General features: G+C 39.4%; 1 protein-coding gene across 1 annotated transcript in view; it reads right to left on the reverse strand.

The window, feature by feature from the left end:
* Znf292 (zinc finger protein 292) overlaps positions 1 to 17,931 on the reverse strand; it is a 77,940-nt gene extending 60,009 nt beyond the window's left edge. Inside the window, exon 1 of the mRNA XM_020178542.2 lies at positions 17,735 to 17,931. Within this exon, the coding sequence (XP_020034131.1) occupies positions 17,735 to 17,902 (168 nt within the window). The 5' untranslated portion in view covers positions 17,903 to 17,931. The remainder of the gene's footprint in view (positions 1 to 17,734) is intronic.
* Between the last annotated feature and the right edge of the window lie 866 nt (positions 17,932 to 18,797).

Below are 18,797 nucleotides of genomic sequence, written 5' to 3' on the forward strand. Positions count from 1 at the left end.
CCACATATGCACAAATCCCACAAATAAACTTAACAGTTCCCAGTAAATAACATCTATTCAAGAAGAGGAGACAACTACTCAACAAGATTCACTTACTTGTAATTCAGTAAAATAAGGCATATTCCCTATTTTAAGGAGTTCCATTTTGGGGGGGTAACAGAATCGTAACACAGAGAAACTATGATAAAAACATGAAAAGCAAAGGCAGAGCATGGTGGCTCACACTTGCAATCCCAGCCACTGGGGAGGCAGAGATTGGGAGTTTGCAGCCCAGCCTGGGCAAAAAGTTAGCAAGACCCCATCTTAATAAGCCCCCTGTGGTTGGCATGCTCTGTCATCCCAGTTACCAAGAGGCAAGGGCGTGAGGATGATAGCCAGACCATATCTAAAAAATAACCTAAAGGCAAAAAGGGCTGGGAGTATGGTTTAAGTGGTAGAGCACCTGCCCAGCAAGCACGAGGTCATGAGTTCAAACCTGAGTACTGATAAAGAAACAACAAAAAACATAAAGAACACGCACAGTTTGAGAAAAGGGATGAGGAATAAGTCATTGCATTGGTTTAGCATTTAGAAGAGCCTCGTGTAGAATTTGAAATGCCTAATATAGTTATCACAGATTGAGAGAAAGAGATGTAGTAAAATGAGGCTGATTAAAGAAGGAAACACAAAAGGAGAAAACAAAAACACAGACGTGAGGAAAACAGGTACACTGTAGTACAACCATGGTTAGTGAATCTGGTCACCAGACAGCCATATACATACATACATATTTTTTTTTTTAAGAGATGGGATGAAGTCTTACTATATTGACCAGGCTGGGCACACCTATGAGGCTCAAGTTAGGATTACAGGTGTGCTCCACTTTCTGAAAAGCATGTCCTGGGTATTTTTGTGAGGATGTTTCAAGAAGACTGGGCTATGAGTCAGGGAACTGAGAAAAACCCACCCTGAATGTAGAAGGCTTCATCCGAATCACAGGGCCTGGAGAGAGTCTCTCACTCTCCTCCCTGACATTTCTTCTGCTGCACTTGCCCATTAGACTCCAGCTTCTTCATCTTTGCACTCGTACTTGTGCCAGTGGCCCCGCAGAGGAAGTGCTGGTCTTGGACCTTCGACTGCACACTGGGAACATCATTGGTCATTCTTGCTCTGAGACTTCCAGCTTGTTGGACTGAGCTGACACTAACATCTCTGGCCCTGAAGATTGCAGATGGCCATCTTGGAGCTTTTCAGCCTCTGTAATCATGTGAGCTAGTCTAATAAATTCCCTCCTATATAAATACATACTCACTCTATTGGTTCTGTTTCTCTAAAGAATCCTGACTAATGCAGGGATAGAAAAAAGTGCTCTGACCTTACTCTAAAGTAGCTTGGAAGACCCCGATTTCTAAGGTGCCCTCCATATTTAAAGAGGAAAGGAATGGCTTTATCTCTGAACACAGGGAACTAAGAAAAGAATCTGAACAGATGGGTCTTACAAAGTTCCTCTAATTTATTACCAGTAGATCCTACTCCCTTTGTCCGCTCAGGCCTCTCTCTTACTGTCCACTGTTCAGCAAACCAAAGCATAAAAATACAGTTTCCCCTGTTCTCCATCCTATCATTTCTGGAGGCTCTCAAGCCACATAAAACTTTTATATGTTAAATAAATGTGTATACTTTTGTTAATCTGTATTTTGTTATAGGCTCCTGAGCCACGAACTAGTGATGAACAAGAAAAACATTACTTTTTCTCCCCAACAATGGAAAACTACAAAAAAATTATGATTTTAGATCGATTCTTATATATACTAGTTATATATATTATATACATAATATATAACATATAACATATTATTACATTAACTAATTAATACATTAATGTTATATATATATAATGCTGCATTTACCAGCAGGTAAGAAGAAGACTGAGTAAAGACAACTAAGAGAAGATAAACTTTAATGGAGTTACAAACATTTTGAAGTGCTGACCAACAGGGGCTGGAGCAGGAAGTCCCTTCAGTCTTAGTAGCTATGCCAGATCTTCTGATTTTCCAAGGAAAGGAAAAAAGCCTCAATTTAAGAAGATAACTTTTGATTTTAAAATGTGGACAATTATTTTAAAGAAAACAACAAAGGCACATGAAATAAGGTTTGCTGGATTGCTACTCAGATCTACAGTTAACAAGTACTACATTTGTTCTATGCAAGTTGACTTTTTTTTTTTTTTTTTTAAATAGTAGTATTGGGGTATGAACTCAGGGCTTGGGGCTTGCTAGGCAGGTGCTCTCCTGCTTGAGCCATGACTCCAGCCCATTTGCTCTTGTTATTTTCAGGATGGGGTCTTGCTTTTTGCCCAGGTCAGTCTGGACTGCAAAACTCCTATTTTGAGCTTCCCACCATAGCGAGGAAAACAGGCACATACTACCAGATGCAGATTTTTTTTCTGTTGAGATGGGGTCTTGCAAACTTTTGTTTGGACTGGCCTGGAACTACAATCCTCCCAATCTTAGTAAACTCTTTTCTTCAGTGTGATAAAGGCCATCAAGGGCTAGGGCCTTCTCAGTGAATTTTCAGATAAGAGTTGAATGTGAGTAGGGAATATTTTTGTGGACCTGTTAATATATACATTTCACTATTATCTAATATTTACTGTTCCTACGATAAAGTACACTTTCTATATTCATACTATATACACACCAGCACCATACTTCCAGATGCAATATATTTAAAGTCTTAGGTAACAAAAGTGAGCTTATTCAATGTGCCTTGTGTAAGATAAAAATAGTACAATTAAAAGTCTTTAAAAATTAAAGGTGGGTTGGAGGTGTGGCTCAAGCAGTAGGGCACCTGCTTTGCAAGTGCAAAGTCCTGAGTTCAAACCCCAATTCCTCCAAAAACAAACAAACAAACAAACAAACAAAAGAAACAAGGTCACAGTCATACCACCCTGAATGTGCCCAATCTCATCTAAAAATTAAAGGTATGGCTGGCAGAGTGGCTCAAGTGTTAAGAGTGCCTGTCTTGCAAGAGTGAGGCCCTGAGTTCAAACCCCAGTGCCGAAAAGAAAAAAAATAATTAAAGGCATGAAATTCTTGAGTAACAGCTTTAGCTTTATGGCGTTATTGTTTCTAGGACAAGAACATTCATGTCTCTGGAAGAGCACAGCAATAAGAAGAAACATGAGAGGGAAAACACCTGTTTCAGAAGAAAGTATCACAAGAGAACTATGCTTGAACTCTAAAATCTTTGCTAGAATTGCTGTTTATTCTCGACTAGTATTTGCCCAGATGTGCTGCAGGGGTTACCTTTTCTATTTTATACAAGGTGTTAGTTAAGACTTTGGGGGAGAAAAGAGATTTTTTTGAGACAGGATCTTGCTATGTATTCCAGGCTGGCCTATAACTTACTATGTAACCCAAGTGGTCTTGAACTCCCTCAGCCTCCAAGTGTTGGAATTACAAGTGTGCACCACCACCACACCTGGTGCATGTGTGCATTCTTGTGTTCTCTCTCTCTCTCTCATTGGAAATGTTGGGAAAGTCATTATCTAGACAACAAGAAACTAAAAAATATTTTATTGCTACTAAGATTAATGTTTTTGGTGGGACTGGGGTTTGAACTCAAGGCTTCACACTTGCAAAGCAGGTACTCTACCGCTTGAGCCACACCTCTAGTCCTTTTTGTTCTGGTTATTTTGGAGATGAGGTCTCTTAACTATTTGCCTGGTCTGGTCTCAAACCTTATTCTTCCCAATTTCAAGTAGCTAGGATTACAAGCACCCAGCAAGATTAACGTTCTTTTATGAAGAGAAGTTTTGTCAACTCCTCATAACTGTATTAGTAACTAACATTTACTTTTATTTTGTGCTTTCAATATAATATGCAAAGGGCCCAACAAATATTGTGCTTAGTCACAACTTTAAGGCAGATATATTATTATACACAAATGATATTTTATTATTACCTCGCTATTATGAAAACAGACAAAAAAACATAAAAAACCCTGAGGTCCCACAGGAAGTGACAAAGTTGAAATTAAAATCATAGTTCAAAATCTATACTTTTAGTTACTATGTAATCCTAGCTCTGTCTCATTCACAGTCACTCAAAGTCTAGGTTTAAAATCTTGGACAGGAATCTTAAACTTTTTTTTCTTTCCTTTTTTTTAGGGGGTGGGGAGATTAGTGGTAGTGGTAGTGGGAGCAATATGGGGTTTGAACACAGGGCCTGACACTTGCTAGGCAGGTCCACTGAACCACATCCGTAGTCCTTTCTCACTTTATTTTTGGATAGGGTCCTGCATTTTTGCCTGGGGCCAGCCTCAGACCATGATCCCACCACCTATGCTTCCTGCACAGCTGAGATCACACTACCACATCCAGCTTATTGGCTGAAATGGGGTCTCACTAACTTTTTGCCAAGGTTGACTGGAACTGCAATCCTCCTGAACTTTGCTTCCCAAGTAGCTGATAATATAGATGTGAACCAACACACTGGGCCCTAATCTTTTTCTTTAGGACAAAGGAAAGTTTTCAACTGTAAAACCAACAATTTTCTGACATATCCACACATCTTAATAGAACCCTGCCTCACCCTGGAAAAAGCATTCTTTATGATTTGTTTTAAAATCTGATCCTACTTTCTGTAAAATTAGGCTTCAAACAAGTAGAGAAATTATACTAGTTCATTATCACATGTAAAACATTCAAGGTATTTCCAAAGTAGGCTAAGTATAAATGAAAATTGTACTTTTATATTACAATAATTATTTAAAATAACTATGCCTTTGATCAATTCTAGAAACAAAGATGTATCTATTTCAAGAATAAAGAGAAGCTATTAAGTGACATGCTAAGGGTCACAATAATCAGTAATATGGAAATTAAAACTGGTGTCCTTAGAATCCTAAGACTAATTTACAGTATCTAATTGGCAGCCAAGCAAAGTACACAGTTGGCCCTACATATCCATGCTGTGTACTGAACTAACTAAGGATCAAAAATACTCAGGGAAAAAACATGGCATCTATACTGAACATGTACAGGTTTTCTGCATTATTCCTTAAACAAATGAACAACTACACAGCATTTATGTTGTATAAGATATTATAAGTAATCTAGTGGTGATTTAAATTTACAGAAGAATGTGCCTAAATTACAAACATTATGGGAGACTTTGGGGCTAGAGATACAGAGATGCCTAATATGCACAAGGCCCTTAGTTTGATCCCCAACACTGCAAATAACTTTATACATATAGAAATAAAGGACCTGGGGCTGGGGCATGGCTCAAGCCCCAATACTACCATGTGAGGCTTTTGGTATCTGCAAGAGATCCTGGAATGAATCCCCCATGGATACCAGAGGACAAATGTATGTGAGAGACTGAACCTAGGAAGTAGGGTGTTTTGTTTTTGTTTTTTTTGTCAATCAAACAAGATCCATAAAAGATGACTCTTAAAAAAAAAAGATGGCTGGGTGGAGATAACATGACACCACAAATATTTGCATTTAATACAGACTGAAGTCTATTGCTCAGTGGAAGAGCACTTGCTTAGCATAGGTGAGACCCTGGGTTCAATCCCCAGCACTGCAAACACACACACACACACACACACACACACACACACACACTCTCACTCTCTCTCTCTCTCTCTCTCTCTCTCTAAGGGTTTTAGTGCTCAAAATAATTTCTAAGGGCTGGCAGAATGGTTCAAGCGGTAAGAGTGCATGCCTAAGCAGGCCTGGAGTTCAAATCCCAGTACTGTCAATGAGAATAATTTCTTAGGTAGCATTTACAACATCACGTTTTTTCAGAAATATTTTATAAATAGGTTATAATATCATTTCTTGCCAACATATGGAACTTCACATAGTAGGGTTAATACTCAATTATAAAACATGCAGTAGTGCCAGATGTCAGTGGCTTGCACCTATAATCCTAGCTACTCAGGAGGCAGAGATCAGGAGGATCATGGTTCGAAGCCAGCCCAGGCGAACAGTTCTCGAGACTCTATGTTGAAAACACCCAATATACAAAGGACTCATGGAGTGGCTCCAGTAGTAGGGCACCTACCTAGCAAGTGTGAGACCCTGAGTTCAAACCCCAGTACCACCAAAAACACCCAAAACAAACAAACAAAAAAAACCCCACAATAGTTAGGATACAAGCCTTTGATGTTACTGCTGCTGCTGAGAATTGAACTCTGGGCCTTGCACATGCTAAGAACATGTTCTACCACTGAGCTACACCCTTGGCCCCAACACAAGCATTTTTGCTTGTATTTGGAGAATGTGTGATAATGTTAGCAACTTAGGTACAAGTAGAACTAAGGAGAATGAGTCAAGAATTACGTGTTTCTAGTATTTGTCTTGTGCCAGACACTGTGCCAGGTACCTGCATCACTATCTCAACTCACTGTTGTGAGAAGTATTACTGTTCCCCTTTCCCCACCCAGCCTTACATTTTTCAGACAAAGAAAACATGACTTCAGTAAATGTCTTTTGTGGATTCTATGGGAACTCATTTGGTTTTCTTCTACCTAACAATGCAAGTTATCTAAGCAAATCATAAAGGTAGTAAATGAACACTAATACTTATGAGGAATAAACAGACTAATTTTAGATGAAGCAAAAAGTTCCTGTGAAAAACAATGAAAGGAAAAAAAATAAAAGAGCTCTCATTTATGTTTAAATTTAGATTTTTACCCTTTATAACAGTATTTCTTAGATTGGATTCTGTGGACACACTTGGTGATTTCTTGCACTCACTTTAAGAAATTTAGAAGTGTATTTTAATGTTGAGGCTTCTCTTAAATAAAGTATAAGAATGTTCTCGGTTGGACTGGGGGCATGCTCAGAGGCAGAGCACTTGCCTAGCATGCAGGAAACTCTGGGTTTGATTTCTAGCACTGCAAGAAAAAATAAGTAACACTCCGGGGGTCAACTAGATGAAAAGACCAGCTTAAACTTAGGCATAACCTGCCTTTGTGCTACTACCAAAGAGAAGCCAAAAGATCTAAAACAGTGTTTTTCAATTTGTTGGTTATGATCTATTAGCAGACTATAAAATCAAGAGTAGCATCTTTAACAAGTGACTATAGAATATATCACACATGCTGGGGGCACGCAGCACATGCCTGTAAATCCCAGCATTCAGGAGGCTGAATTAGGAAGCATGTGAGTTCAAGGGTCAGCCTGAATACAGTGCTAAGGGTGTGGTTCAATGGTAGAACACTTGCCTAGCATATTCAAGGCCCTACGTTTGATCCTCAGCACTGAAAAAAAAAAATCATGTCATAATACATTTTGTGATAATTTTGTTTCAGAGTGACAAGTGAGGCAAGAAATGGTTAGATTTTACTACGAGTTAAAACTTGTAACTTTGAGATCTACATGTTCACCCTCTGAAGTTCCTGCAAACTGAAATTTAAAAATCACTGTTACAAGCACTGGATTGCCACTGAGGTAGGAAGACAAAAGGATGACTTTTGACTGAAAGTTAAAAGCAAGCTCATCAGCGAAGAAAAAAGAAGACCTAAGATCAGGACAAGAAGTATGATATTATTAGACTGCAGAAGGTACAAACAATGTAAATCACAAAATTCAGACCAGGCTTAATATTAAGGACAAGAATCATGGTAGGGCTGGCAGAGTGGCTCAAGTGGTATAGCGCTTGCCTAGTTAGCATGAATTCAAGCCCCAGTACTGCAAAGAACCATGGTAAGTAAAGAGGTCATTCAACAAAATTTCCACTCACAGTGATGGGTAGGATATCTTTCTTCCGTTTAGAGATACAGATTAGAAAGCAGGAATGGGACTACCTTTTGTCAGCCAAGAGAAAACAGGCAGTCAGATATGCTTTGATTACAGAAGGTGGGTGACAAGGAAGAAAGCAGAGTATCAAGAGGAAAAATTCAAATGTGACCTACAACTGTCTAAAACTGCAGTAGGGAATAAAGGAAAATTAGTTATGTGGTAGATTGTTATAAAATGTTCCAAGAAGAATCATCTCCCTGTATCCATAGCAGTATGAGTTGCTGCCTTCCCCAGAGCCTACATTTGACCATGCAACTTACTGTAGCCAGTAGGACATTAGCAAGCATGACCTAAGAGTGGTTTGCAAAGTAAAGCAGTATAGGGCCTACATTCTTCCTGCTGCCAGGTAAAAAAAACTCAGGTTACCTTTACTAAAGGACAAGGGTAAGAGTGAAGAGAGTAGCCAGTCCAACTGAGGCAAGGTCCTAACCAACTCTCCTGACAAGTACCAGACACGTAATTGAGACTATCCAGGACCATTCAGTCCCAGAATGTGCCAGTGGACTACAGAGCCAGTACACCTGTAGACTTGTGAACAGTAATAAAAATGACTGTTTTTAAGCCAAAGTTTTCAGGTAGTTGTTACATGGCAATAACTGACACTAGATACTTCCAAAAAATAAAAATGAAGAAACAAGATTTCTAACACTCTGAGCTTAATTTTTATTTCAATGCTTTAAATTTAGAATAGCAAATCTTTAGGTAATTTAACCATACATCATCGATACTTAAAAACTGAACTCCTCAGTTTGTCATCCTAAATCCTTAGTCTGGTTCTAATTTACTTTTTCTATCACATTTTTCATCCACCACCTAATTTCCCCCAAAATACAAACTTGAACAGTTATTGCATTTCTCTGCACTTTTATTCTCATCGTTCCCACTTCTCTGGTTATCCAAATCCCTTTAAGACCCAATGTAAAAAGCATTTTCCTTTCTTGCTCAAGTTTTGGCTAAATAACTTCAAAATGCTTCATTTCTCTTAATCCACACTACTCTTACTCTATTTAACACTAGTTACTTTACTATGTAACGCCCTAGATTTTGTAAACTTTTTGAGGGCACAAATCCACTGCATAATTCTCTTAGCTCCCTTAGCATTCCCACATAAAAGAAATTTAAATGCCTGGTTAAAAATACACAAAAACAAGATATTTGCATTTGAATGAATAATAATAACTCTCCTTGGCTAAATATGTGTAACTTAGAGCACAAAGTTTTTATTTATTCATTTATTTTCATCTATACTGGTGTTTGAACTCAAGAATCCTGCCCTTAGCTTTCTCTTTTTATTTTCCAGACAGGATCTCAGGCTTTTTGCTTGGGGTCACCTCAAACGGAAATCCTCTGATACTGCACTCCTAAGCAGCTGGGATTACAGCTATAAGCCACCATGCCCAGCCCCTATTTTTTATTTTTGGTCTATGTAACCCAGACTGGCCTCGAACTTGCAACCCTCTTGCCTCAGCGTCCTGAGTGGTGGGATCACAGATACGCATTATCATGCCCCATTCCATTAATAAGGGGGAAAAAGTAACATTTTTTTCGCTTGAGGTACACTGCAGCAACTCTAGATGCCAAAAGAGAAACAAGGAATCAAAAGGCACTTCAGGAAAAATGATACATAGGTAAAAGATACATGCACAGTACAAGTGACAACACATTAATGGAAGTATACAATTCATTTTATAAATATAATAAGGATAGTCACCAACTGATTGGTTAAATTTATAAACAGGATTTATCTGCAGGAATTCTGTCAGCTTTGACAGAATCTCAAGAAAGCAAGAAGAGAAGCTGCTTCATACTTAAAAACCTGTGCTTTTAAAAATCTTGTTCTGCAAGTTATAAACAAATGTCATGAGGGGCTGAGGCTGTAACTTGCCTAACATGAGCAAGGCCCTGGCTTTGGATCCCCAGCACCTCTAAACAAGGAAGCAAAGAAACAAAGCTAAGAAGGGTAACTATAGAATATACCATCTCTTCCTTTGCTTTAATTTAGGACCAAAAAACATCAAGAAGCAGGCAAGCAAAGCTTGGTGAAATTTTCCTCTTTGCTAAAATTGGCATAAGCATACTCTACAAAGTGGAATTTAATATATCCAGTATGTAATCATACTAATTATGAACATTTAAGAAAGTATTTCCCATGAGTATTACCTAAACTTTTAAAGTTTAAATGATTTATTACTCCCTCAATACCTGAAGTAATTATCACTAATTAACAAGCAAGCCATTTTTTCTTCTGATTTAATGTGTCCTACAAATTAACCTAAGATATCCTCTACTAGTTAAAAAAAAAAAAGTTGAATTTCTTAAGGAAAATGCTTAAGCAGTTTCAAAGACTTTATCTATAACTAAACCTAAACAAAACACTCAGATAAACAAAAGAATCAATTTATACTAAACTGGTGAAACAAATACAAAGAAACAAAATATAAACCAATACAAATGCTGGAATACAAACTAATACAAAGAAATGTTTAAACACAGAATTCAAATACTCAGAAGCTCTCCTAACAATTTTATTTTTTATTCCTTATACCAATAAGGCACTAATAATGTTTAATAAAGGTAATGAGGTCTAGCTCAAATCTTACCTCCTTGGCCTTCCCTGATATCCTAGTCTGAAGTGTTTACTACCTATTTTGAACTCTTTAGTAAATATATAATTCATAAAATTAGCTTGTTCTCCTAAGTATCTACCAGTAATGATTTAATTAATAGACACAGCCACAGACCACAATTATTGTGCAGTTGTAAAACAGAAAGTCAAAGAGTTAACACGAGCAGCTATAGAATGATACTGCAGATACATTTTTTAGGTGAAACAAGATGGGGTAAGGATATAGCTCAGTGGTAATGTGCTTACCTAGCATTTGAGAACCTGGATTCAACCCCTCAGCATCACAAAAAAGCAAGGTGCAGCGTCAAGTATGTTATCTTTAACAATTTTTTTTATAGAGTAAATTATTTCTGCAAAGATACACAAAAAAACATTATGGGATTGCCTTTGTGGAAGGACACTGGATGTCCAAGATAGGAAGGAGATCAAGTTTTCATTGTATATTCTTGCTTTGTGTCTACATGTCACGTGTTCTTAACAGCAGGAAAACATTGTGAAAAATGCACCACTAGGCAATTTTGCTGTGTGAACACTTGAGTGTACTTAAACAAACCTAAGTGGTACAGCTTACTCCACTTTCTAGGCTATGTAGTATATACCTCATACATCCAGTTCATTGTTGTAGTGCATGGCTACACTACATTTTTGATTAAAAGGTTAAAATATAAAGCAAAATTAATTTGTTAGCTAATGATACATTGCCTTTTGACATCTCTACTGTCATCATGAAGTAGCATTTAAATCTTACCTTATTAATTTACATCCTACTGGAGTCTCCTGTATCTTTTGTAACATCTAAACCTTGGCTCTTACATATGAATGCTTTCTTTTTATTTTTTGAATGCTTTCTTAAAGACAGAATGTGTGTGTGTGTGTGTGTGTGTGTGTGTGTGTGTTTTGCTGAGATAAAGGCCTTGCTATGTAACCCAGGTTAGCATCCAACTTGTGATCTCCCTGCCTCAGCCTCTCAAATGCTTGGATGATAGGCATGTACTACCATGCCTGGCTTAAGTCCTTTCCTTAATCAGGACAACTAAATATGCTGAATTTGTTTAATAAAAATAATGAAGTGTCTAGCTCAAATCTGTTCAAATCTTACCTTTTTGATAAAGCTTTCCCTCATACCCTCCCTAGCCTGAAGTGCTTACTACCTATTTGAACTCTCTATTGAAATTACTGTTCATAAAATTAGCTTGTTCTTCTAAATATCTTCCTTCATTTAATCTAGTAAAAGCAGTTTGTTTGTCTTTGCTGCTGCTGCTGTTTTGCTTATTGTTTCTGAAGTGCTGGGGTTTGAACTCAGGGTCTTGTACATACTAAATACCAGCTCAACCACTGAGCTATATACTCCAGCCCAAAAATTGTTTTAAACAACAGTTTAAGTAATCACTCACAATTCTGCTAAGACAGTAGAAAGTTACTTGACTTTTCCTTCTCAGTACATTTGGATTTGGATGGAGATCATTTACCTAGACCTGTTCCAAACTGGCTATACTTCTGGAGCTTAGTTTTATCACAATATAAAAAGAACACAACTAAATAAAATTTTTTTCCACTACCACCAAATAATAATAATAATAATAATAAAAATCTACTGAATATATAATTTTTCTTTTTGTTGTGTTTCTCAAAATGGCACTGTGGATATTTAGACTGAGAGATAAACTTCCATTGGTACAACTGTAGTCCAAATCACTTCTGAAAACTTAGTATCCATGTTTATGGGCACTAAATATCAGTATCACATCCTGAATAAAATACATAAGCAGCTATGGGATGAACCAAATGCTCTACAAGAAGACTCCAGTAGAATGCCCAGTTGAGAATCAGTGATGATATGAACTAAGAAATTATAAATACATAAAAGTTATGTTTGCATATGACACATACATTTCCACAAATGCAATTCAATCTTGTGAAACAGATGTTGGGCTGCAGAAGTAGTTATGCTAGAGCAATTGCCTAGCATGCCTGAGGCCCACATATTCAATCCCAGCCATCACAAAAATAAACAAAAATATTTAAAAACGGGCATCAGCCACTGGAAGATAAAAACCAGCAACAACCACAATCAGCCAATCTTACTGCCCAGTACATAAAGCTGTCAGCCAACACCACACCTCAACAAACCATTGCTTGCCTATTACGTGGACTTAATTTTGTTTAAAAAAAAAAAAGATTATTTTAAAGTCTTTTAAAAACAACTCTGCAGTTGGAATGTTTCTGCTTAAATTCCCTAATAATTTTCCATTGTACTATACTTCTTAAAGAGAAAAGAAATTGATAAATCAGAGTTTCCTGTAATTACATATCTCCCTTCCACCAGAGACTTCAAGTTCCTTGAGGCCAGGAATTATGACCATGTTTTTCTGGATTATGTACAGGTGGCACTTAATAAAAATACTGTATGAGTAAATACTATCCCCGTATAATAGTCCAAGAGGCTCCAACAATAAGTAGTTTTCACACTTAGCAAGTATGGTAATGATTCTAAAATAAACAAATGCAAGAAATTATTTCTGGGTATGCTGTAATCTTATTTTGGTTAATTTTAAGAAAATTAATAAACATTGTCAATATTACCCATACTAAAGCTAGTTTTCAAATGATGTAAGGATATTTACAATTTGCTACAGGCATTCTCATAGGCCCATATTTTACCTGCCCTTCTCCTCCTCACATTTAAGATTTAAACTTTTCTTTTAGAAGGAAGAAGGGAGAGACAGACAGACAGACACGGGGCAGTAAATGTGTGTTGCTAGGGATCAAATCCAGAACCAGCGCCCTGTGCAAGCACTACCACTAAGCAACATCCCCACCCCTGCAAAAGCTCACTTAACTAAGCAAAACTGGGCCTTGTTTCCAGGAAGCAACCCAATAAAGAGCAAAACAATACTGTCAACAGTAAGAAAAATGTTTAATGCCTTTAATTTCTATTCTATTTCTCAGAACTCAAGAAATCTGCTATAATTTATCCTACGTCATTCAGAAAGAGAAAATCTACAAACAAGGAATCATAAGCAACTCTGCTTTTATGGGTTTCACTAGATTCTCCAACTCATCTTTTGGTGAGGTAAAAATTCTGAATATAAGTTAATTCTTTTGTAAGTCATAACCAACTTAAGTTCCACAAAGGTGCCAAAAACATACACTGTGGAAAAGACAGTGAAAACTGAATATCCACATGCAGAGAAATTAAACTGGACTCTTTTTTCTCACTATCTACAAAGCCACTAGAAACTGACTGAGACTTAAAAACATGACCTGAAACTATGAACCTATTAGAAGAAAACAGGAAATATTACCAGACACAACTGGGTAAGGACTTTTTGGATAGAATCAAAAGTCATAGGCAGAAAATCAAAATTAGACAAATGGTATTATATCAAACTAAAAAGAATCTGCAAAGCTTCTGCACAGCAAGGGGAAAACAAGGTAGAGACAACCAACTAAACAGGAAAATATATTTACATCTATATACCTGATAAGTATAAATCTGGTAAGGAGTTAGTATCCAGAATATATAATAAGGAAGTCAAACAACTCAATAAGAAAAAAAAAATCTAATTAAAAAATGGGCAAAAGACTAATAGAATTTTCTCAGAAGATACACAAATGGCCAAAAGGTATATAAAAAAAAAAAAGCTCAACTTCACTAATCATCAGGAAAATGCGAATTAAAACCACAATAAGGAGGCAGTGGGTGTAGCTCAGTGGCAGAGCATGTGCTTAGTATTCAGAAGGCCTTGAGTTCAATCCCCAGCACCAACATGAAAGGGGGAGGGGAACCCACACAAAGCAAAAATACTGCCTCACTCCAGTTAATGACTAATATCAAAAAGACAAAAACAAAACTACCATATGACCCATCAAGCTTACTACTCAATATATATCTAAAGGAAATGTTAAATAGATATCTGAAGTTCCAAGTTTAATGCAGCACCATTCACAATAATCAAGATATGGAATCAACATACATGTCCACCCAGCCTAAGAAAATAAAGTCAGTATTTTCAAGGGATAGCTGCACTTCCATGTTTAATAACCAAAATATGGAATCAACCTATGTGTCCATCAGTTGATGAATAAAGAAAATGCTGCATATATATGTAATATATGTGTATACATACAAACATACGCACACACATATACATACACAATAAAATGCTATTTAGCCATAAAAAGGATGAAATCTTGTCACTTGTGACAACATGGACAGAACTGGAGGACATCTATGTTCAGTGAAATAAGTGAGACACAGAATGACAAATACCTTCAGTCATACATGGAATTTAAAAACTCTGATTACCAGAGACTGGGAAAGGGAAGAAGAAAGGTGATGAAAGGTGGTTAGTCAATAATAGAAAGTTACCATCAGTTAGATGGGAGGAATAAAATACTCTGTTACACAGCAGGGTAACATAGTTAGCAATAATGTAATATCTATTTCAAAACACCTACAGGAGGAGATTTTTATTTTTCTTTCTTTCTTTGAACTCAGGCTTCCCACTTGCTAGGCAGGCACTTCACTACTTGAACACACCTCCAGCCTCAAAAAGGGGATTTTGAATGGTCTCACCACAAAGAAATGATGAGTGTTTGAGGTGATTCAAACTTTGCATGACATACACATGTATTGAAGTAACACATTGTGACCCACAACTATTTTTTTTGTATCAATTAAAAAAGAAAGTAAAAAGCTATTAAATGCACACACATTTTAAAAATGCACACATTATAAAAGCACTGATCAGCACTGACAGAATATTAACTCTAAAGTCGGTTAGCCTTGACAAGTTTATTCATCTTGGCTTTCTTGAAACATGTCAATACTGCAGTTTTATAGGGAAAACTAAAGTTGAATGATAATCTCAAGGTTAGAAAGCAAGACATAATTTCTAGCTTCTAGTGCTCCAATAAATTCTCTATATTAACCACTGCTTTGCTCAACTTCATAAAAAATTGCAAGTAATAATTACTAAAGAAACAATGTTTCAAGTTACCTCCCATTTGACAGGATCACTAAAAGAAATAGTTTACTCTTTAAAAAACAGAAATGTTATAGAGGGAATCAAACATCAAATATATCCAATTCAAACGGAGATTACTGTTAAATGCATTCAAATTACTGTGGGATTGAAGTGCATGAAACAATTTGTAATTTTTGAAATCTACCTAGAATTTATTTCATTACTGTTTGATGTTTTCTGTTAGCAGTCAATAAAAACAATTTGTGTGTGCTAAGATTAATCACTTCATAAAACTAATACAGATTACTTTCATTGTAATTTTTAAAATGTTGTTTCATTCATTAAAAATAATTTTAAAGCAACAATTTTATGTTATCACACACCTTGAAAAAAAAAAAAAAAAAAGCACAGCTTGCATGAGATTCCATTTCCCCAGAATCCTCCCTCCCCCCCCACCCCGCTACCACTCTCAGGTACTGGGGCCTGCACATCGAGCCATTCCAGCAGCCCTTTTTTATGATTTTTTTTCCCCCCAGACAAGGTCTCGAGAACTATTTGCACTACTAGCTGGCTCAAACAGCAATCCTTCTGATCTCTGCCTCCTGAGTAGCTAGGGTTACAGGCGTGATCTCCGGGCTCCCCAGAATTATTAATCCTGGTTAAATGCTGCTAGCCAAGAGTATTTACAGTAATTAGCCTAAAACTATTAGTAGACACAGTAAGTGGGAAAATACCTTCAAGCAAAAGCTAGATTTTAATACTTTTCACTGGTCAAAAGGCTGACTCTTCTAGTAAATGAAAGATTTTCTATTACCCTACTGAAACGATTTGCATATTTAAAATAAGTCTTTAAGTCCAAAGACCAAGTAAGAATAGTGGATATTTTTACAGCAGAGAAATTCCAACAATTCTTAAATACTAAGAAATTTAAAAGGATGAGAAAAACTTTTAATTTTGCCTCCAAACCTATGTTACCTTGAATGGGAAGCTTTCTGATTATATACACTCCCGGACAAGTCAACACCTGACCTCACAACGTTCTTTTTAAAATAATGAACAATCATCAAATAATTCACGACAATAAAGTATACAGAGCAATGGACATTTCTTTGCATATGATGAAGTATCCCTGACCTTATGAAGAAAAGATTTCAGGGTCTGAAGGCTAAAAAACAAGTAGTAGACTTGTAATCTACTCCGAAATGCTAAAATGGTCCACCACTTCCATCTTAGTAGTTCCAAAACAAATTTTGTATAATGATACCTTCACAAGTCAACTCTTAATGTGACCTGTAAAAATTGTCTTTTTCCTCCTCAAATAAAGAATTTAACCAAAATCTTCACCATGGCCAGAAGCAGGTCCTTCGAATTTCATACATAACTGGAGGGCTTGTGATCAAGTCCAACGAGCAAAGTAGCGTTAGTAACATTCTAAATCCTCGTTAGTAAGCAGTTACTGATAAGCACTGTCCTTGGGCGAGAAAAGAAACAGGAGGTCCGAAACTGACCCCAGTACAGATCCACTTTACCTCAGTCCTCTCTCCACCTTCACCAAAAGACCAAACAGGGAAGCCTGCAAGAAATGTGGAGTGGGGCTGGGTGCGCAGGGGAGGAAATCATACTCCTCCAAAGGGGGACCACCGACCCCAGATCAGACGCACAGAGATAGCTTCTCTCCGTGGAGAAGCGAGCAACCTGTCTGTGGAAGCCGTGCACCAACCAAGCCAAGGCAGGAGTGGACAGTCTCCGCCACCGCCCCCTTCCAGAGCGCCTCGCCCAGCTCCAAGGGGTCGGCCGGGGACTGCCCGGTGGAACATCAACAAAGACCCCTTCCGTCGCCAGGCGAAACTCGAACAACAAAGGCCGGGAGACAGCGAGGCCGGGGCCGGGGGCGGGACGGATGAAAGCAGGCAAAGGGCTCCAAGCAGAGGAGGCGGAGGCCCGTCCGAGTGGAGGCAGAGGCGCGGAGCACGGTAATCCCCATGCACAATACGAAGAGAAAAAGGACTCAGTCTCCGTTCCCTCCCGGACCCTCCCCGATCCCCGCCGTCTACACCTCGGTCTCCGGAACCGCACAGACCCGAGGTCGGGGAGGGGAAGAGGAGGGAGAATTTTCCGCCCAGATCACAACTCCCTTCCCCCAGCCGGGAGCTGCAGACGACAACAACCGCCACCACGGCCGCCACACAAAGGCGCCTTCCTCGCGGTCCCCACTCCCGCCCGGGCGGCGGCGCCGACGACGCCGAGGCAGCGACGACCACCGCTCGGCCGCCTGGCGCTCGCTCGCCCTCTTCCCCCTCGAAGCTGGGGAAAGGGGGAGGGGACCCCGGGCGCCCTCACCTGGCACAGCTGCTGACAGTACTCGGTGGCCGCGTCCACGGCCGCCACCCGGCTCTCCCGCAGCTGTCGCTCCAGCTCCTGGAGCCGCTCGCCCAGGCGCTGCAGCTCCGCGACGCAGCCGCCTCCGCCGCGACTCAACCTCTCCTGCTCGGCCTCCTCGTCCGCCATCTTCACACCCCGCTCCGTCGCGTACGCACCTGGGTCACGTGATAACACAATGCCACGTTCGGCGGGGTCACGTGCCGGGCGCGCTTGCACGCCGCCGAGCACGTACAAAGGGGCCGGGGTGGGGAGCCGGGGACCGGGGGAGGGATCCTGGAAGGGGGGGGCGGGGGAAAGAGCCTTGGGGGGCGGGGAGAGTGGCGCGCGAGAGCAGGGGGGAGGTGACAGCAAAGGGGAGAAGGACCAGGACCGGGGGGAGGCGCTGCGCCAAGCCGCGGTTCGCTCACCCGAAGCGGGAAGTGGGGCGCCGCAGCCGAAAAGGGCGGCAGGCCGGGGCCTGCTGTAGGTCACATGTGCGCCACGGCTGGAAGAAGCCTGGGGAGGGAGGGATAGATGGATGGATGGATGGATGGATGGATGACTGCCCTCTCCAGCGTCGCCGTGGCTTTCTCCAGTCCCCCCCCCCACCCCCCGCCCCGAGGATAACCAGAGGAGAGCTCTGGGTGGCCAGAGGCAAGGGCAGGGGCAGAAAGTAATACCCATTCGTGGACCAAGAGCTTGGGAGCCAAAGCCTGGCTAGGAGCTGTCACAATTGTCTCCCGACTTCTTACCCGGCGCGGGAGGAGGGATCCAGCGCGTGAAGTACCAGATCTCGTCCCATTTGACTTCTGTGTTCAGCCCGAGAAGGCCTCTCTCCTGGAAATGCATTCTCTAGGGGGTCGGGAGGCAACAAAGAAAAATAACAACTGGGTTAGCGCAGAAGGAGGTTTAATCTTCAGATTGGAGAACTGAGCACATTCGTGAACAGCATACCTTCAAAAGAATTCACACTGTGAAATTATGAACGTTGCAGCCAGATGATTTTTTAAGTCATAAAAAAAAAATTCTGAAATAAGTGATA

This window comes from Castor canadensis, chromosome 1 (assembly GCF_047511655.1).
Source record: "Castor canadensis chromosome 1, mCasCan1.hap1v2, whole genome shotgun sequence".
NCBI classification, from domain to species: domain Eukaryota; kingdom Metazoa; phylum Chordata; class Mammalia; order Rodentia; family Castoridae; genus Castor; species Castor canadensis.